This window comes from Daphnia carinata, chromosome 10 (assembly GCF_022539665.2).
Source record: "Daphnia carinata strain CSIRO-1 chromosome 10, CSIRO_AGI_Dcar_HiC_V3, whole genome shotgun sequence".
NCBI lineage: Eukaryota > Metazoa > Arthropoda > Branchiopoda > Diplostraca > Daphniidae > Daphnia > Daphnia carinata.
In genome coordinates this window covers 4,362,300-4,382,349 of record NC_081340.1, presented here as the reverse complement: position 1 = coordinate 4,382,349, position 20,050 = coordinate 4,362,300, and the positions used below count along the sequence as shown (strand labels likewise).

General features: G+C 39.6%; 6 protein-coding genes and 3 long non-coding RNA genes across 10 annotated transcripts in view; 4 read left to right on the top strand and 5 right to left on the bottom strand.

Moving 5' to 3' along the window:
* LOC130698552 (NFU1 iron-sulfur cluster scaffold homolog, mitochondrial-like) overlaps positions 1 to 18,082 on the top strand; it is a 45,777-nt gene extending 27,695 nt beyond the window's left edge. Inside the window, exon 6 of the mRNA XM_059497228.1 lies at positions 17,894 to 18,082. Coding sequence (XP_059353211.1) covers positions 17,894 to 18,015 — 122 coding nt within the window. The 3' untranslated portion in view covers positions 18,016 to 18,082. The remainder of the gene's footprint in view (positions 1 to 17,893) is intronic.
* LOC130698649 (uncharacterized) overlaps positions 152 to 20,050 on the bottom strand; it is a 33,046-nt gene continuing 13,147 nt past the window's right edge. The window contains exons 2-5 of the long non-coding RNA XR_009003314.2: positions 1,229 to 1,306; positions 910 to 1,126; positions 633 to 752; positions 152 to 561 (exon numbers count right to left, since the gene is read on the bottom strand). This is a non-coding gene — a long non-coding RNA (uncharacterized LOC130698649). The remainder of the gene's footprint in view (positions 562 to 632; positions 753 to 909; positions 1,127 to 1,228; positions 1,307 to 20,050) is intronic.
* LOC132088385 (uncharacterized) lies at positions 1,343 to 2,319 on the bottom strand. The gene is made up of 3 exons (XR_009421923.1): positions 2,218 to 2,319; positions 2,031 to 2,152; positions 1,343 to 1,957 (listed from the first exon to the last, which is right to left on the bottom strand). It is a non-coding gene; the product is annotated as an uncharacterized LOC132088385 (long non-coding RNA).
* Positions 3,882 to 4,651, bottom strand: LOC130698643 (uncharacterized). The gene is made up of 4 exons (XR_009003313.2): positions 4,536 to 4,651; positions 4,206 to 4,285; positions 4,038 to 4,136; positions 3,882 to 3,977 (listed from the first exon to the last, which is right to left on the bottom strand). It is a non-coding gene; the product is annotated as an uncharacterized LOC130698643 (long non-coding RNA).
* LOC130698534 (techylectin-5B-like) lies at positions 4,537 to 6,258 on the top strand. The gene is made up of 6 exons (XM_057521206.2): positions 4,537 to 4,737; positions 4,804 to 4,975; positions 5,053 to 5,201; positions 5,268 to 5,370; positions 5,444 to 5,730; positions 5,797 to 6,258. Exons 1-6 carry the CDS (start codon positions 4,657 to 4,659, stop codon positions 6,127 to 6,129), a joined length of 1,125 nt encoding a protein of 374 aa, XP_057377189.1. The 5' UTR covers positions 4,537 to 4,656; the 3' UTR covers positions 6,130 to 6,258.
* LOC130698473 (probable DNA double-strand break repair Rad50 ATPase) lies at positions 6,468 to 10,122 on the bottom strand. Its single transcript, XM_057521131.2, has 12 exons — positions 10,010 to 10,122; positions 9,242 to 9,665; positions 8,767 to 9,183; positions 8,473 to 8,700; positions 8,083 to 8,376; positions 7,765 to 8,013; positions 7,490 to 7,711; positions 7,302 to 7,415; positions 7,164 to 7,235; positions 6,991 to 7,095; positions 6,762 to 6,924; positions 6,468 to 6,684 (listed from the first exon to the last, which is right to left on the bottom strand). Exons 2-12 carry the CDS (start codon positions 9,629 to 9,631, stop codon positions 6,644 to 6,646), a joined length of 2,295 nt encoding a protein of 764 aa, XP_057377114.1. The 5' UTR covers positions 9,632 to 9,665; positions 10,010 to 10,122; the 3' UTR covers positions 6,468 to 6,643.
* LOC130698543 (protein ABHD11-like) lies at positions 10,507 to 11,952 on the bottom strand. Its single transcript, XM_057521218.2, has 6 exons — positions 11,750 to 11,952; positions 11,509 to 11,674; positions 11,272 to 11,445; positions 11,047 to 11,220; positions 10,787 to 10,971; positions 10,507 to 10,723 (listed from the first exon to the last, which is right to left on the bottom strand). Exons 1-6 carry the CDS (start codon positions 11,881 to 11,883, stop codon positions 10,594 to 10,596), a joined length of 963 nt encoding a protein of 320 aa, XP_057377201.1. The 5' UTR covers positions 11,884 to 11,952; the 3' UTR covers positions 10,507 to 10,593.
* Positions 12,454 to 14,308, top strand: LOC130698609 (ras-related protein Rab-35-like). Of its 2 annotated transcripts, none has more exons than XM_057521302.2 (6): positions 12,454 to 12,868; positions 12,931 to 13,079; positions 13,149 to 13,174; positions 13,233 to 13,357; positions 13,419 to 13,675; positions 13,779 to 14,308. In XM_057521302.2, the coding sequence occupies exons 1-5, from the start codon at positions 12,817 to 12,819 to the stop codon at positions 13,670 to 13,672; spliced, it is 606 nt and encodes a 201-aa protein (XP_057377285.1). In that variant the 5' UTR covers positions 12,454 to 12,816; the 3' UTR covers positions 13,673 to 13,675; positions 13,779 to 14,308. The 2 variants fall into 2 exon arrangements, with proteins under 2 accessions (XP_057377285.1, XP_057377276.1); XM_057521293.2 differs by having other exon boundaries at positions 12,456 to 12,868; positions 13,732 to 14,308.
* Positions 15,996 to 17,852, top strand: LOC130698513 (large ribosomal subunit protein uL1m-like). Its single transcript, XM_057521184.2, has 5 exons — positions 15,996 to 16,095; positions 16,154 to 16,798; positions 16,863 to 16,977; positions 17,063 to 17,181; positions 17,327 to 17,852. Exons 2-5 carry the CDS (start codon positions 16,154 to 16,156, stop codon positions 17,600 to 17,602), a joined length of 1,155 nt encoding a protein of 384 aa, XP_057377167.1. The 5' UTR covers positions 15,996 to 16,095; the 3' UTR covers positions 17,603 to 17,852.

The window sequence follows — 20,050 nt, the reverse complement described above, 5'->3', positions numbered from 1 at the left end:
ATTTCCTGTCGGAAACGAAATTCATGTATAAAGATACGGATTATGAAGGTATGTAGAGGCATAGTACCGCGCGCCAGTGGACTGGTTTAGTGAATCTTCAGAGGATCTACCGGTTTTCCCCTGGAGAAAATAAAAGCCAGTTCATTTTCCCTTGAATTTTTTAGTAACCTTCAGGTCAGTCTTTTTAAAGATCACTTAAAGTGAAAAAAAAAAAGTATTAATAACTTAAAAATTGGCGCATCTCGGATTTAGGTCTAAAAACAAGTGCCAATTGGCGGCAACTCAAGTTCGCATCCGCGTCTTTTCTGTTGACGTAGACACATTTTACCTGGAATACTTTCAGAACGCTTTATTTCTCCTTATCAAAAGCGGACGTGGCAGATTAGCATGGCGTCAACATGTGGCGACATCCAAATTTTCCAAATTTGCTTGCGTTGTAAAAATGGTACCATTTCATTTCCTCTATCACGGATTTTAGTCTTATCACGTGAGGTCACTAGGGCCGTGTGGTTGCATTACACAATAGGTTTCCTTGAGCTTCATAATACAACTGTGCCAGACCTGTTCGTGTATAAAAACAAATGTTAATAACACCGACCTTGGCACAATAGTTAATATTGTTATTCTTTTACTTTGACAGAAGATGAAGATCCACCCCTAGATATACCTCGTAGTATAACTCCAAGGATGTTGTGGACTTGGAATCATCTTCCTTTTTTTCATTTTAAACTTTGCTCAGACATCACAAAATTCTGATCCGGAAGGGGGCGAGTCAAGGGCGTGCAATATGAGATGGAAACAAAGTGCAAAATATGTAAAAAAATAAGATGAAAGTTCATAGTACAAGAGTTCATACTGTCTTTGCGTCTCGAGAATGGATTCATTAAAAAGAGAGAATATCAATAATACCAGATAAAAATTCATGTTGTTTTGTGACTGTTCTGATCCGACTCTTTTCGTGGGAATACTTTGGCTGGTCAAATTTCTGTTTTGGCAGACATCAGGCCACCATCACGCCATGTATGCTGATTTTTTTTTTTTTCTTGCGCCATGTGAAGTCGCCGCCTTACCGTAACGTGGCCGTTACGGTCGTTGAAACAGATAAAGAAACAGGGAGAGATAGCCGCTAAAAAAAAAAGAAATCGAAATTTCACAAACGTTAAAGTAATATTGCTACCAATTTCTATTCACCATAAAACAGGAAAATAACACCTTTCACTCACAGTACCTCGTTTTAGAACACAGTCGCCACGACTCGCTTTGCATGGCGTTAACCTTTTCGTTCAAACAGAGCTGGTTCCTTGATCTGACAGAAGCGGGCGGAACAAATAGACAGCCAAAACCTGAATTTTGAGGAAATGAAAAAGAAATTAATATTAATAACGCCAATGCTTTACCTACCAAATTAGGGACCAAACAATGTATCATACGTTATGATGTACGTACTACTTAGTCGACATTTCCGCTTGTCAGAAATTAAAGAGACTTCTTGAGGCTGATATGGCTACAATGATACACTTTGTATCACGTCCTATTGCATAAAATGCTTGTTCAGAATTCGCAATGTAGCAGGAAGGAAAACAAAATTTTTAAGTATTTTAAAGCTCATAATAACAACGCGATCAAAGGCCAGCACATTCAGGGTCTGAAGGATGACTTGTGCTGACAGTCGTTAAAATTATGTCCTTGGGTTCTTGCTACAATGCAAAAGGTTTATATAACAAAGTCACTCGCTCGCCCTGCCTGTCAACAACACTACTAGCATTACTTGACATTAAGCTTACCTGAAATAAAAGAAAATAATAATAGGGAGCTTCAAGGTTGATGCAGACCCGGGGCAAGAGCGAATCCTCATTGTAAACCGGTTTACCCGATGGATCACCTTTGCCGACATGACATCCTCCTTTCTGGATGAAAGGCGTGTGCAATAATCATATCCAACGCCTAGGCCAAATACCTTTAAAATGGCTCCATAATAAAAGTTTTATAAGGCTCAAGTTGTCCTCAACGATAAAGAAATTCGTGCAAACCTCTGAAAATATTTGATGGTGGCACTAGTAGGTTGGATTTGAACGGCGGTGCTACGTGACGTTGCAGTTTGTTTGCCATTGGTTGGTAGCATCGTACGACCATCGTACGACCATCGCAGAATCTGGGGGAAAATTAGAAACGATGGATCGATAAGAGATGAATAAAATATGGAACTCGTCTAGTAACCGTAGGGCGTCATAAAGGCGTAGCGTGTGGACATCAATGTTGAAGGTTCGTGTGCAGCCGCGCTTGGGAAAGTTGATAAGGGTCCATAATCACCAACTGGTCGTTATTCTTCTATGTTAAAAAATTCAAAATAAGAAAAAGAAACGTAAGTACTGATGGTAAAGAAACTCACTGCCAAAAAAACCCTCTTTGAAACTATTGCGAAAGAGCCCCATCATTGCGTGCTATTTGCAAGTCCATATTATCAAAATGGGGGAAAACCCTAAAGGGAAACATACTGGACCAGCGTGATCGTTCAATCTAACATGTACCCTTATGTCATCCAGAACGTTCTGGATCCGATCGATGTTGGCTTGGGGAAACAAAAAACAAAACAAGTGAAAACAAAGCTCGCTGCGTGTCAACATCTAAACGACGGTGAATCATTTAAGCTTGCTTTGGAACTGATCAAAAATCTATCTGTTTTAATCAAAACATACAATAACACGTGACAAGAGCACGTAGGCTAATCCAAGAGCGAGAAATAGAGTTACGTCATTTGAAATCTACGCTGCAATATTCCCAGTTCAAGCTTTCTACAACTAATGCTACGTGACGGCCGACTTTCACTCCTGCATTGAAGCCATGGTCGTCGCATGTAGGCATAGTTTCAACTTGTGAAAACCTCTTTTACAAATGGCACGTTTTTTCTATGGGAAAAAATCGTACCAGTGTGCGAAAAAGTTTAACATCGGAGAATGACTATGCGGATAATAAATGAAAGCGGCTAATTACGCATCATTTGACCTGCAAAAAAAAAGCAGCTGTAAAGGACAATAAAATGACAGCGACATGTTGTTTGTTCATAAAACGTTCACGTGACTCATGAGGGAGTTTTTGGGACGTTTTATCCACATGGTACGATATTTTGGCTGACCAATAGGATGCGAACAAATTTCACAACCCTGATGCAACTAGAAAACGTTCGTGCTGAACGCTCGGCTATTCCGCAAGTCCTGGAAGCATATCTTCTATGTGCTAGGGTTCCAACTTTTGCTACTAGATGTCTCTACTCTAAAGGATATCCTTATTTGTATCGTTCCGAATAGTAGGCACCGCGAGAAAGGTTTCATGGTCAACGGATGTCTGGTATGCTAATATACGGTGAAGAATTCAGGATTTCTTTAAGCTAAAAACAAGCTTTCTAATGTGCTGAATTGCTTCTCTGTTCTACGATCCACCTTGAAACGCGCATTGGGGTCATCCTTAACCCGTTTTTTAAATGCAGAGAAAAAAATAGCTCTATGGGTGCAAGAATTTGAATGAATTACACCATTATACGTACGTGTCCCCTTCACTATTTTGTTTGCGCTCGTTATTAATCATGTGATATTAACGACTTTAAAGTTCTTACTTGTAACTGTGGGGCAACTGATGAAAATCAAAATTTATGAGGACGGAAAACGTAGAATGCAGACAATAAGGATGACAGATTAAGTTAACGATTAAATAATGGCCTGCCATCTGTTTGTCGTCTCGAGACAAACTTTGAATTATTAAATAAACGACCAATTATAGTTCAATTATACAACTATACCATCCTACGTCAAACGCGTAACCCAAGTAAATTAATAAAAAACTGTAAATCTTACCTGACAGCTAGTTCGTGTTTGAAGATTCGAATTCCACGTAGAACTGGTAAGATCATAATTTTTTAGTCCGAACTCGTCCAACGATCGTGGTAGCTGCGACCTTCACAATAAGTCACTAAGCGGTAGTACCTACAACACGTACGGCATTAGAAATTCGGTTAATTGGACAAATTAAGGAAAAAGAAATACCGGATATCTCCGACTAGGAGGCGGTGCAAGTCTTGAGTCGTGTACTTGTATAATAACAAACCAATTGTGACGGCGTTAGTATTTTCACCTGGATCCCACCTGGAATTTGGAACAAAACTATAATTTTCTACGACAGTCATTACAACTCTCTATGAAGGAAATACTTACTATGGTTCCACACGCAAGACATTTTTGCTCGACCTGCCGGGATGCCCAACAATAGACGATCAAACAGGATAGTCAATAGACTATAAAAAAAGTTGTTTTAGTGAGATCTAGAAAAAAAAATACATCGATTTTGCGTTACACCGTTTGTACTAATATCTAGAAAACAAGAAAAGGTATTAAAAAAAGTGCCCAGGGCCTAAAAAGCCACCACTTGTTGGGCTAAATAAAACGTTCCCGTTACGCGTGAAAAAAAATAGTCAGTTGACAAAGTTTGGCCGAGAACATCGCCGCTAGCCAGGTCGACAGTTACGATAAATGAATCTTCCCTACCGAGTTGCCATCCAGTGAACCTCACACCTCTCTTGGCTGCACATAGTACAAGACGTACTCCACTCCTAAAGAATCGTTGCTCGAGAATTAACTCTTCCTAGGACGTTTCGTTGCCGTCACCATGTCGGCCATGCGAGTTGCGATTTTTTTGTTGATTGGATTCTTCGCTATGCTGAATGGCGTCCTGTCCGTAGATTCTCATGTAAGTTGTACCCGTCTGCTTTTCGGGCAAAACAACAGAATTAAAAACAAAACAAATTGGCAATAGGATAAAGGACGTGTAAGGACACCATTCAGCGAAGGTTTATCCATGGCGGAAGTTCGTTCGGCTATCCACAGAGCCATGTCCGGCCAAGATACCAGAGTGCCCACAGCTCGAGATATCCTTTCTGTCAACGTATCTGGAACTACTCTCAAGAACCCCATTTTGGATTTTACAGGTCTGTACCCACTGAAAGTTAAATACAAAATTAAATAGTTGATAAGCTCTACAGATATTTTATTACCCATTTACTAGAATCTTTCAATGTTGGCAAAAGCTGTCACGACATCTTGGTAACGCAAAAAGCGTCGCAAAGCGGTTTGTATTTGATTCATCCTCCCAACATCGTTCAAGGTCCGTGGAAAGTCTACTGCGATCAGGAATCCGAAGGCGGCGGCTGGACGGTAATCTAAAAATAGCATAAACGGTAAAGTGAAACATAATTTAATTTAATTTAAAATCTTACTTAGGTGTTTCAAGTACGAGACGATGTCGAGCCCCACGAAAATTTTATGCGCAACTGGGAAGACTACAAACTGGGTTTTGGGGACTTTGACCGCGAATTTTGGCTAGGTTATTTGTAGATGAACTTGTTAAATTAATTTTTAGGTATTTACTTACCAGACTTATCCTTGAACGAAAATAGGTAACATCCTTTTGTGGGCACTGACGAACAGTAACGACAACAAAAAATACGAATTAGCCATCAACCTAGAAGACTGGAGTGGCAATAAACGGTTTGCCCGTTATAAGGGTTTCCGAATTGGTCCGGAAAGCGACAAGTATCGTCTTTATTTCACTAAAATGTTCCTGGGCAATGCTGGTGACTCACTATTCAGCCACAACGGTCTTGCATTTTCCACATTCGACGTTGATAACGATAACCGTGAAGGGGAAGATTTTGCGGAGCGAAGCTGTGCCCGACTGTACAAGGTTCCTGCAATTTGTAAACAAAACGTGATTACCATGAAATATTAATGAAATTTATTCAAATTACAGGGAGGTTGGTGGTATGGAAACTGCCACGATTCCAACCTTAACGGCTGGTATTTGGGAGGCCCACACCGGAGTTTTGCTGACGGTGTTAATTGGTACACATGGACCGGTTACAATTATTCCCTACGTCGCACCATGATGCGCTTCAGACCAGTGAGCGAAAATTACACATCAACCGGTCCGACAATAGGACTCTCCGGCCCCGATAGCTATTTGCCGATGAAACCTGACAGCTATCTTCCCCTGAAAGGCTATCGCACAGTTGAAGAAAGTTCTAGTGAACAGACAGACAAGGTGGATTTCGATCCCGCTTTAAATTCTACGAGCAACGCCTAATGTTTATATACACGTCCTACGCAATTGTTAACTATTTTTAAGTTTTTACAGTGAAATATTCCACTTGCACTGTATAGTTATTATTCTTCACAAAAATAAATATATTGACTCTGTTTTACACATACCAAATTGATCTAAATAATTAATCGGGAACTTATTAATTGCGGAAAAGATCAGAAGTTTAGTAACACAAAATTAGTTTTTCAAAAGCTACAGTAAATGGGGTTCAAACTGTTACTACTGAAACAAAAGAATTCTCTTCGTTGACACTACCAAGAGATGAGCTAAAAAAAAACTAACGACTTTTTTTTAACTGTCGCTATGTTAAATAGGTCGTTCCTAACCATTACGCGCAGGGTGATAAAACTAAAAATGCAGTTATATTTGCAACTCTAGTGGTTTTTTCTAACCAAGTAAAACAACGGAAAATTAAAAGAAAAAACATCGTAAAGAAGGAAGTTTCCTACCCGTTGCCGAGCGAGAGATAGGCCTGGTAAAAAGGTCACGGTGTTAACTAAACTATTTCATTATCATTACCGTCTGAATCTTCAACTTCTTTACGATTCGAGAAAAAAAAAATCGTTTAGAAAAAAAATTATGAATGCATTCAACCTATGAAAACAATAACATACCAATCGGCTCCATGGAATGAAGAACTGAGGAAGCGTTACTGCGAGCCAGAAATCGTGACGTCGATCCGTCAGATTGACAGCGCAGAACGGGAGATTCGGTAACACAGTCTCGAAGATCCATTTTTATTGAAGAGGCACGCCCGTCACTTTTATCTAACTTTCGCTAATTAATATAAAGAAAAATGTAAACAATTGGTATGGTAACGCAGAGTTAGAGCTTTTCTCTTACTCTTTTCTCCGTGGGGTTTAGCCATGAGCTTGATGGAGAGGGGGGTATCTTAATCAAACACGCATTGCTTCCACTATCACGTCGTTTCAGTTCTGCTGCTTTGGCCTAAAAATAAAATTAATTTTAAAATTAATGCAATTTACAATGTACAGTAGAAGTGAAGTATTGATTACAAATGCGTTTGCTTTTTGTAGAAGATTCAAAGTTTCCTTGTTATCCGTTGTACCTGTGGTTGATTCTCCGCTCTTTCTCAAGAAATACAGTATTTTAATGGCAAGTAGCTTTCATCATACAGTTACTGAATTTCTTACATTTTGAGAAGCATGATCCGTGTAGACGGAAGAAGAAGATTGCTTTAGAATTGGCCGTAACGCACGAAGTTCTACGTCATCTGGGACCCCATAAGGTTGAGGAGTAAAGGAAGCCTAAACGCCCGTAATTTAATACGTTCAACAACTTTAATAAGGGAAAAGTTCCAGGAGCTCTGGGTCTTGCTAACCTGTTCCCGTTCTGTTTCCAATTTTCGCTCAAGAATGCTAACCGTTAATTCAAGATCTGCAATCTTTCTTTCAGCTGATGCCATCATCTTCTGGGCCTCCTCGTATTCGTCATTCACATTTTCAAGTTCTAGGCTTTTCAAATTCAACGCAGTTTTTAAGGTTTCGATTTCGTTTTTTGCTTTTTGTTTCAGCAAGTCCACTTCTACTCGACCAGATTCTGCCTGTATAAGGTAATTTTAGAACTTGGCCGGAAGCGATTGATCACCATAGGTACCTGTGAAGGGTTAAGAGATTTGAGGGTCACCTCGTCCACGGTTTTTTCAAGTTCTTCTAATCTCTTTTCCTTGTACTGAAGCTCTATAGATTTTGCCGTCAGCTGACATTTGAGCTCAGCAATCTCTTTATCCGAGTCTGTTTTTAATCGCTGCGACTCGTGCTGACAAGAAAGTGCGGCTTCTAGTTCGGCTTCCTTTTTTTTAAGCTCAAGTTGAAGCTCGTGATTTTTCTCTTCAAACATGGCCAACTGTAAAAAAATGTTTTTGGTTAAGAAATATTGGCAGTTTTATAACAATAAGGCGTTAAACATTCGTACCTTATCAACATTCAGAGATTGTAGTTTCAAATCGCTGAGTAGATATTCTGTTTCCTCAAGCTTCTTTTCTTTCGACTGGATTTCTGTGGACTTTGTAGCCAGGTGACACTTCAGCTCATCAATCTCTTTTTCTAAATCAGCGATAACGCGAAGCGAATCATCGTGGCCAACAACAATTTTTTCTAATTCGTGGGCCTTTTTTTCCAAGTCTCGATAGCGCTCAACAAAAACTGCTAGTTCTTTAGCAAGATCATCCACTTTTGTTGTTTTCTCATCCAGGATTTTTTGACAAGTCTGTGTTTTGAGAAAAAAATACATAAATAATGGAAAACCTAAAGCTTGATTAGTGGCCTTGGCCTTTTTTAAAAAGCGAAATCAAAGGCGGCGTACAGTAAGCTGCTGTATTAACTCTTGAGTTTCTGATATTGCTTGGTACTTGTTTTTTCTTTCCTCTTGTAACTCCTTGTTTAATCCATCCAATGTTATCTCAAGTCCATCTTTGTGACTAGTGCAGTCAACTAATGCTTCGCTGGTCATATTGTATTTCTTCTCGAGCAAGCTATATCGGTCCTGCAATGCCGCTCTGTCTTTTGAGAGGATATTCAAAGAATGTTTGACCTAGAATCACATTAGTTAACTTAATTAATATAAAAGACTCAGACAGCTCTGCTAAATTCATTTTACGTCTTCGTATGTGGAAACTGCTTGTTGCATTGACGCCAGTTTGTCACGTATCACATTAAGCTCCTTTTCTTTTGTGTCATTTATACTGTTGAGTTGTTTAATATGTTCGATCGAATTGGCGATTTCAGTACGAAGTTCTGACGTATCCTGAAATTGAATGATAAGCTGCTCCGCCTCACAGCGCATGGCATCTATCTTGGCATCTTTTTCATCAATGCTTCGTTTAAATTCATTCCTCAGCTGCATTTCCTTTCTTTCATAGTTAATTTTTTGCAAAGTTTCAAAATTTGAGAGCCAGGTTTCTTTTTCTTTTCGGGTATCTTCAATAATCTGGGCAGTGTCGGCAAAAATATTCTTTACTTCCGCGTAAAGTTGATCGACTTTCTGCAATTCCTTTTCTACATGTTGGTGTGAATTCTAAGTTAAATAGGAGTGATGTTAGGTATTCTAAAAGACGATGAAAATAATGTTGTACTCGCAATTTCTGGTTAATGTGTTGTAGCTGTTCTATTTCTCTGGCAGAAGTATCCAGTCGGGCTTTAAGAGTTCCGATTTCAGCTGTGGCTAACTCCAGCTGCACCTGAATATCGCGATTGCGAAGCTCCTGACGTTGGCAGAAGTTGGTTATATTATCTAAGGAAGAATTAAGTAAGTCGCATGGTCCTGAGTTGTTGACTTCAAACACGGTCGTCGTCGTTTCATCAATAGAAGGATTTGTTGGTAGTCTTGAAAGTCTTGGGAGAGAAGGCACTTGACTTCCTGACATATTTGCTCTTGGATTGATAGTGGGCTGATTATTCACACCCCTGAGTCGCAGTGGTGCATATTTAAATAAGAAATTCTGAGAGCTTCCTCGTTGAGACATTGTAACTATTACTTTCAAATAGTTTCACACCTACCTATATGAAAGACAACGAACATAATGTATATCTAATATCAGGACAAATTACAGTAAGCATATCATGATGATCCTGAGACGTAACATTATTACTATAAGATCTCTTCCCAACTTATCAAGGAGTGCATGTGGCATGGTATACAAATTCATGAATCATTTCCTTGCTTACAGATCAGAACAAAGTCAGTCATTGGTGCCTGCCCAGCCAAGGTACGAACGTCGAATATTATTGTCATTCCATCAGTGTAAAAGTAAAATGAAAATGAGTTATCCTCCAACAGGTATGATGAAAATTGTGTTAAAAGTCTTCCTCTGAATGCAAAACATGAACAAAGCGAAACTTACTCTCCAAAAGGCGATGTAATATCCAATCAAACAAAGGAAAATAAGCAGCACGCTGGAGTGACCGGGTAAGGCACATTGCAGTTTACTTATAAGAGAGCGGGAAAAAGATTTTCATCTACTACATGCTACGTTGCACTTATCTATTCAAATAAATTTAAACTGAATTACATAAATTTTCGAAATATCGACAGTATAGCCCACTTTAGAAGAAAACAATGACAATGTTAATTATTTTACCTAACATAGGATATTTTGTAGCAATATCAACGAATCTAGACCACTAGCAAGGTTGCCGACCACGTGTTTCTGCTTGGATCTCCCAAGGGGATTGGGGATCCAACTTATGGGAATCAAAAGTTTAGTTAATATCCCAATATAAATTAAAAATTAGACGTAAAAACACATTGCTAATGGAAAAGAAAAATTATTCCTCGATCGCTGATAGTGCATTCAGTTACTTTCAGTCTCACTAATTTGAGTGGACTACGTGTAATTAACAATAGCAAGTTAACATAGTAAAAGAAACATATAAACAAAATCAATTTACACTACACTGTTCTTTGGGTGGGCGGTTAATCCTTCCCCTAAATGAATTTGAGAAAGATCTCCAAAAACTGAGCTGGTTTTTCAGCATGAACCCAGTGACCAGCATCAGTGATATATTGAAATTCGGCACTGGGAAATATCGTTCTTATTGCGTTATGGTCCGCCGGTCTAAAGTGAAAAATCAAATAGTATAGGAATATTAAGAAACTTAGCATTTTTTATTGTGTATACTTGACGTAGTCGGATTTTTCTCCTACAATGAAAAGCGTCGGGCCAGTAAAAATTTCATCTTTTGAAGGGAAATGCCCAATTATGTTTGGCAAGTTTTGAATGATCGATTTAAGATTAACGCGCCAGCGGAATTTCCCGTTATCCTCCACAAGATTTGTTAGAAGAAACTGCCTCAACAGACTATCCTTTTACGACCAAATAAGTTGTTGGTTAGTGGCACAAAATACAGATTCGGTGCGCGATCTAAATATTACACGTACTTTAACGACGACTTGCAGCTGTTCGTCAACTATTTTTCGGGCAGTAGCACGCTTTAGCTGGTCTCCTAAATTTATGTCTTCCATCAAAGTCAAGAACTCAGTCATTAACTTTGCCCCAGGGCTAACATTGACAGGGGATATATCAACAATCACAAGTTTGTCAACTAAAGATGGCTACAAGTAAATCGGTAACAGCCAACATAATGTAAATATTAACAAAAATACCTTGTTCAATGCAAGCTTCATCATGGCTCTTCCTCCCATGGAATGACCAACCATGATGGCTTTCGGTATTTGTAGATCTTCCATTAGCTTGACTAAATCTTCAGACAAGACTTCATAGTCAAGTATACTACTATGAGGGCTATCTCCATGATTTCTTGCATCAGGAACAATGACCTTATTTGGAAAGGCAGACAACAGTGTGGTACAAACACACAGATTGCTATAAAAATAAACTACCTTTTTGCCTGTCTTACTGTGAATAGCCTTGCCCAAAGACGCCCAATTTTTTCTCGATCCCAACAGCCCATGCTGTATAATAATAGGTGTGGCGGTACTGGGTGACACAATATGGGAATTTGTTCCTTCATAGGAAGTATAGGCAAGCTTCACAGGTCCCTTCCATCTATAGTAACCCAAAGGAAACAGAGCAAACAATGAGTCTGGCGCCCATTTATTTGCTCTAATGATAGTAAAGTACCGTGTGGTGGTTGACTGTATACACCTTGTGTTCATTACGGTAAATGATTTAGGGGAAAGAATAGATTCCGTCGGTTTGTTCTTAAAGAACACTTGGATATGACGAAACCTTTGTGTTTGAAACGTATTCGCCATTTGGACACAGGTAGTGACTTTGAGTCAAGTTAACAATGTTTACATCTGCTAAGAAAAAATTCGGAAACTATCGATCTTTAGTGAATCGCAAAATTGACAATTTGTTTCAAATGCAAAAACATTGCATTTTCTTTTCAACAATATTGCCCCACCTTGGTGAGCTTAAATTTATTTTAAGGGCTGGTAGATCATTGAATACTGGATACATCAAAGGCGTAAACACATTTTCAACAAATTTGGGTTTATAAATTTCTTTTCCGACATCTTGTGGTTTGTGCTACACTGATACCTGCCTACATCTCCGGAGACAAAGGATAGTACAAAGTCCTTTTTGTGTTTGTTTGAGTAGGCCTAGCTTATTTGATAACGCTATCGTAAAGATTAGGAGGATGGCAGGAGCATAATTTGGTTGTTTCTCGGTTCTGAAAGCCAGCTGAAAACAAGGAATGCCGGTGCGTTTAGTAGGACAAGAAAATGGGATGGGAGGAGCTGCCGAATTTCTTTCCAATTGTATGGCAACGTCTAAGTCTAAGAGCCATTCGGTATTTGTCGGCTGGTGTCGAAGAGTGGCTGAAGTGAGTAACCGAAAAAGGGGGTGGGACGTCTTCGATTAACGTTGCTGAAGTACGTTTGATAAAAATAACGAGTTATAGCGTTTTTTTTCCTTTAAGCAATTAATTTAGTAATCCTAAAGTAATTAATTTTTCCCGTGAATAACTGGCGACGCTCTTTAAACTGTGCATGCAAGGCAAGCAAGTAAACCAGTGACCGGTCGGCGAAATTTTAGCGCTCGTTGTGTTCTGACAAATCGTTGTTCAAAAAACTGAGTTTGTGAAAATGTTGAATAAAGCCCTCCTTCCAGTGTCTTCTTAACTACTTTAAACTCAGGCACTGTTTAAAAACTGTTGGTGTATTTAACTTACATTTATAAAAATGGCTAGGGATTATGATCATCTCTTCAAGTTGCTTATAATTGGTGATAGTGGTAAGGTTCTTCTATATTACTTGGTGTAAATCACATTTTCATCCTTTTTCCTGTTATTCTAGGTGTTGGGAAAAGCTCTCTATTGCTTCGTTTTGCAGACAACACTTTTTCTGGGAATTACATTACAACCATAGGTGTAGATTTTAAAATCCGAACCATATTACTCAATGGTGAACGTGTAAAGTTACAAATCTGGGACACTGCAGGACAAGTTAGTATATGACATGATAGTTGGAGGTGTGCAAGAAATAAATAAATATATTTTTAAATCTCCCTATAGGAAAGGTTTCGCACAATAACATCGACGTAATATGCAGATACATTTCATAAAAGTGCCAATACTTATGCCATTGTTTTCTTGTAGGTACTACAGGGGAACTCATGGTGTAATAGTAGTGTATGATGTCAGTAGCGGGGAGTCCTTTGCAAATGTAAAAAGATGGTTACATGAAATAGAGCAAAATTGTGATGTTGTCAACCGAATACTAGGTAAGTTGTAAACATTGGTATATCATTGTCAATGTTTTTTCAAATATTTTTACCATATCAGTTGGAAACAAAGATGATATGCCAGATAGGAAAGTGGTCTTAACTGAAGATGCTCAGAGATTTGCGAGCCAAATGGGTATTCAACTCTTTGAGACTAGCGCCAAGGACAATAAGAATGTTGAGGACATGTTCAATGCCATCACCCAGCAAGTTTTACTCACAAAAAAAGAACAAAAAGAACAAGCCGGCAACATGAATGACACGATCACTGTCGGCAAAGGAAGAAAACCAACAAAGAAAAGCAAATGCTGTTGAAAAGTAATCTTCAGTTGATAGTAATATCTAGAGTTATTTCAACAATCCATCAAATTTAGTGTTGGTCCATCTCCACTCTTTCTTGGCGGCACTAACGCTCAAATAGGGTCGTGCAGTGACGCAAAATCATTGGTTTACGACAAAGTTCTACTAGACACTCCAACCCTTATCCGTTGAGATAGAGGCATCCAAAAACAAAAATTAGTTTCTTTTGTGTTACCCACCTCTATTCTACTCCCGGATTTGATTTCATTTAACAAATTTTTTTTTGTTTCATTTTTGCTTGTTCGTAATTTCATTTTCGATTTTCTTTTAAAAATGAATTTTTTCGGTGTCTAGTGGCGTATTACTAAGCAAACATCTTGTGCGCCTTGCAATTGGTGTGTTCCATTGTCGTGTACAGCTTGCAGTCCATTGGAGTAAAGTCGCCGTTTGTAGTTTCTTTCAATATCGTGTTAGCAAAGGCGGGTTTTTTTTTTCTTTCCCTTTCCTTTTTTTTCTCTCTCTCTTATGGAATGCGTTTTGATAATGTTTTATTCCTAAGCAGTCCTGCATTACCACCTACTCGCTCGTCTTCATCTATTGAAATATAAATTGATATGGGCATTCCAAGTAAATTAAACCTACCATGTACCATTTTCCCATTTGTTACTAGTTGTCAGGTGTCTTATCTAATCTGTTTTGCAGGATGACATAAATACTCATCTATTATCCACATCACAATCGGATTGAAAAGCGTTACTCTGTTGATATCGAAGGATGGATCAATACTATTCAAGGTTTTTGTGCAAACGTGCTCAGGCTACTCTCTGAATTTTGTTAGGGAAACCAAACAGCACAGTGTGGGTCCTAATCTGGAAGTTGGATCGATCGCTGTTGACTTCTTATTGCAGTGCTTGGTCCTATCCCAGCTTCATGATTTGCGAGCGTCTCCGATAGGCAATTAAGGTGGTACTTCAGGCCTATAAAACCTGGCGATGTACTTGTCCCGACATGCAATTTTTTATAGTAAACATTAAAGCCTAGTATCCGAAAATGGGCTTTGTCACGTAGATTTTAATAATGTTTGATTAAACAAAGTTTAAGCGAGTCAACATTAAATGACTCAAACTCATTTCCTTAATAGTAAGACAATGATTCACCCAGTAGGAGTCGTTTTTGGACTCCCAACCGTAGACGCATATTAATGTGTAACAAAAAAAGTTATGTTTTTCTGATTGAACCGGTTTTATAATCTTCTTTGTTCTGCTATAAAGCAAAAGACAGTCACGAGGAGAAATACGATACGCTTTCCAAGTGAACTTGAGATGCCCGTCACACCTGCCGACGGCTGTGTACGTGCCTCTTGATATATGATACACGTTTTCACATCTGTCGACGACTGGGAGCTAGCGTGTGAAGCACTAGCCTTACCAGTGAGAAGTGTGCGACTTGCGGCTTTATATCCTTTCATTCGTTGGTTCAACGTGTTGTGCCACTTGGGCGATGACGTGGGTATTTTCGTGTTCCGTTACACTAGAACCTTCGATAAACCGTTTTTAGTACATTTTATATAGATTATTGGGTCAGTCACAAAGAAACTGAAACAGCCTTAATAACATGCACCTAAACAGCCGAAGTTTCATACTTATTCATCTTTTTAGCTGCCAAATACGTAACTTGTGCTTCCGTCTGCCACGTTTTAAAGTTTGATTGTCATGTCTTCTAAAAATGTATGTCAATACCTCTGCCAACAACATTTTGCGGGAAATCTTTTGGATATTTTTTTTCAATAAACAGTTTTAGAAACGAAAATCATTCAGTTCGTCGTAACTGTCGACGCACGCTCTCAGGTCACCTCTTCCCACTATTTATCATCATCAGTAGCCATTCACTAGCTAAACATTAACAGAGACGAACAATGAAAACGGAACATGTAGCTTATGATATATCTCAATGATTTTAGTGTGAAATTGCTTTGAGAACGGCAACTCGTTTGACGCGTAATAATACCTCTTTGTAGCTGTAAAGAATGTGCTCACGTGGTGAAAGAAGACTCTGGTCGCGTGCCAGTAGCTGTCTATGACTTGGTCGAAATAAGACGTTAATGGAAGTAGATTTCTGGACGAAATAAAAAGGTTATTTGATTACGGTACATTAATCACTTTACATCATCATGGAGAGATGGATGTAGCTTGTAATGATTACCTGAAGAGGGGATCACTTTTCTTAGCCTTTTGTTTTATCACTGAGCACGTTGAACAAAGGAAGACTGTTGATTTCTTCCGTTTCATTTCTCTATCATGACTACCTTCTTTCAACCAACGTTAGATGGCTTAGGATTTTGCACATGCCACCTCGTGTCGTCTGCTTGTTAGCAAGGGGAAAAGTGGAGTGTTACTGTTAGAAAAACAATTTTCACAAAAATAAAATACCCAGCCAAGGTAAATCATTTCTCCTTTTTGTAATGTTTTTCACTCAATATCTTACATTTTGTTTCAGATGTCATCTTGGACTGCGCTTCGTAGTTTGGCCCAGGCAGCAAGTGTTCATGTCGGAAACCGGTGCATGATACAACAGCAACAGAGACTGATTTGCAGTTTGACGCCCGTTGGCTCTTCGCTGCTTGTTTCTCGTGTTCCATTGTTACATCAGCAGAGATTCGCGGCAAGAAAAGGAACAAGAGAACGTAAAGTTAAGCAGAAGGTCAAGGCCGAAATTGCCAAGAAAGAAGAGTTTGTTCCCTACAAAGTAAAACTAGCTAAGCTGCATGTGCCAGAAGGCCCAAGAAGAATTGTGGAAAAGAACAAACCAGAAGTTGTTGATGATGTCTTTGTTACAAAACACTTCATGACTAGAGCCATCAGTCTGGCAGATGCAGTGCAATTCCATCGTGAAACTAACCACCCCTCAGTTTACGACAGCCCTGAAGCACTGATTACTATGAAAGTAGAACTTAATATGCAACTGGAAAAAAAGAATAGATACTTGGACAATTTCTCCAGAATATTGCTTTTACCCCATAGTTTTGAATATCAACCAGTACGCAAGGTACTAGCATTTTGCAAAACCCAAGAAACACAGGAGGATGCAACCAAAGCCGGGGCCAATGCCGTCGGTGGTCTTGATCTCGTTAAACGAATACAGGTATTATTACCCTACCTCTAGTCTTAAAGGATATATTATAAGTCATCCTTCTTTGTATCACTAGTCTGGGGAAGTGCCTCTGGCCGATTACGACTACTTTGTCGCCCACACCAACATGATGTCGGAAGTCCTTCCGTTGAGAGGCCTGTTAAAAAGAAAACTACCCAACGTTAAGAATGGTAAATTATTGAAAACAATTGTGATTTATTGTTTTATCCGGGTACCACGGAGACATTGATTTTCTAACTCTAAGTTATGCATTAGGCTCCGTGGGAGTCGATATGCCAAAGATGATTCGACTTTTTTCGAAAGGCATAGAATTTGCCAGTACCAAGGATGCCTACGAACTTGATTACGGATTGGTACAAGTCCCATTTGGAAGGGTAAGTACACGTTTTCTCATCTATCCTTGTTCAGCCGCCGGCAATCAAAAGAGTGGCTTCATTAGCAGTGCAATTATTTCGAAAGGGAATGTTTTTTTATTTATTGTATACATAAATTCTTTCCGGGTGTGTGGAATGCGCGCAGTTGACCATGCCAATGGAGGAGCTGGAGGCTAATTTCTCCACCATTCTGAAGGACATCGAATCTTGTCGAGCAAGAACTTCTGGATCTTTTATCACTCGCTGCTACGTGCTTTCTCCGCCATCGCCCGAATATTTCGTTGTGAAGACAGAGGCTTACATCAAGAAGAAAGCAGAGGACACTTCATCTTCGTCCTCATCTGATGACGACAGCGACAACGAAAAAGCCGACGAAGAAGAAGAACAGAACACATCTCGGGCCCGAGTTGCCAAGCAGTAAATAGAAAGCCAAGAAACGACCGAAAGAGCGAAAAGATACGCTTTACTTGAAAAAAATACAACTTAGTCATCCAGTTGATAATGAGGCTCCTTCTTTGTATGAGCGTATGTACGTAAATCTTAATGTTTGGTTTCGCCGTAACTCTAGTGGACTTCTTTATTGAATTGTCTTGACGCTTCCGGGTGGAGAGAGTGGCCTGCGGCTGTGAAATGTGGCAACTGAGAAAACGAACTCTTATGTGAAAGAGAGAAAGACCTTTTCGGCGTTTTGTTCTTCCTTTCACCTCATCAGACGCGGTTGAACGTGAGCCACTTTCTCCTGGTCGGCCGGTTGCTCAACCATCTACACGACCCAACTTACCATTCTCTCCTCGGCTAAAAAGGAAAAGGAAAACACCGGAGCTTCTAGCGTGATAGAAGAAAGAAACGAAGAGGAGGGAATGCTAAAGAATCGAAAAGAAAGCCCAAAAGAAGTTGGGATGAAAAAAAAAAAATAATAAAACCAAGTCTTCTTGCCGAGTGAGTGATTCGTTGGCTGGCTGATCTGGGCAACCTATTGCCAACGGGATGGCTCATTGGCTTTTGCCTCGGCCAGATTTTCTATTGTACTCGAAAGCCACTCTCCGTTTGGTCGCTTTCGTCGAGATTTCGCGCATGGCCTCAGAGAAATTGTGCGGCTTTGCGAATGTATCTTATTTTTTGGAGCGACGCCCGTCCCTGGCAGATAGCCCAAGCGACCTCCTCCAAATGGCGAATGTTGATCAAATCGGGACAAAAAGAGACAGAACTACCACAAGCTTTCTCTCTGCAGAGAAATGAAACATGAACGCAAAAGGTGAAGCCATGTTTCGTTTCTCTTTCTCGTTTATCTTTCTATCAAATATAGAGGGGGACTTCCCTGCCAGCATATAGAACACGTTTATAGAAAAGAGGTAAATCGGAACCCCCCCGATTTGGCAGGTGTTGGAAGAGACAAACGAAAGCGTTGTAAACAGCGTATTCGTGTAACAGAAATTGAAAACAATGTTCCATTGCATTCGTGCGTTGTTAGAAAGCTGGGACGTTCTTTACGTCTTTTGGCTTACGTTTCTCTTTCTCGCCAAAAAAAAAAACGATTGTCGATACGTCGATGTTTTTGTTTGCGTATTTGTTGCACCTGCTGATTCTTTAAGAGACACCATTTCCTATAGGCAGGAGAAATACCTGCGTAAAATATGTTTGGTCAGTGAACTCACGTCTTTCTAAAGCCATTTCTTTCTGGGATGGGAGGATAGAAGAACGTGGAACAACAAAAATTGCTCAAGACATTTCTTTTGGGTTCAAAAACTTTCTCCAGTCACGTTTGTGAAGGCTGATGAACGTCGAGAAAAAGGGTTCATTGAGTGTTTTTCATCTAATCACCTGGAGGCGACTCATTGACAACAGCCTTGTCCATCCTGGAATACAAAAAATGCCGGACACAGCACCTTTTTCTTGATTAAACAAAAACTTTTGTGTGGAACACGTCTTCGTCGACTTATCGTGTGCATAACAGGTGTTTTTAAAGAAAACAGGGGGGGGGGGTGTTAATAGAGATACGCGGGAATAGTACGCTTAAATTTAAAAGGGTGGACCCGAAAAATGTTGTCGAATTGACCAATCCTATTTAGTCGCAGACGAATTCATTCGTCGCATGAACTTACCGTTAGACGCAACTGTTGTACACGTTACGGATAATGATCGTGGTAGTATGGTTTTTTTTTTTTGGACACTATAATGATATCATGTTTATGGTTGCACGCTCAGATGGACGCACTTCCGCTAAACTGGACGTCGTACCTTCTTAATGCACAGGACACTTGCAAGCTGTTATGTTTTGCTGTTTGCGCGATCGTTTTGAAACCAAGGAACTAAGCTCCGTTTTTTTTTTCCAATTTCATTCCGATGATTGGCCGTTTGACTGCTCTGGGGTACAAAGTGGACATGCCGTACATACCAGTCTGACAAACTCGCTTATTATTTATTCATTTTTCGTTTTTTTTTTTTCCCTTTCTTGTTTATCATCGTAGACCGCAGTTTTGTTATGCTATTAATCAGGGAAAACGTCGCAACATCAATTTCGATTAAGGATGTTGCTTGCATTCGTCCCGAACTAGTCAACCAGGATACAAGGCTGATTTCACCTTGATGTCGTCTCATTTTTAAAATGTACGTATAGCAACCCGTTGTGTTTATTCTGAAAGCCGGAGCTTGACGTTGACATCACGAACGCCCTGGATTCTAACACGATCGTGCGTCGCGCAGATGGGACCTTTTTTTTTGTTTCCTTTTGTCACAATAATTCTATTCACTTCGATAATGTTAAACGTGTGAATAATGGCCCGTTTTGTGGCACGTCATTATTCGTTTTTGTTTTTTTCTGGCTTTCACCTCGCCATATAATTCACGACGCGCTTCGTGCCGGAAACTT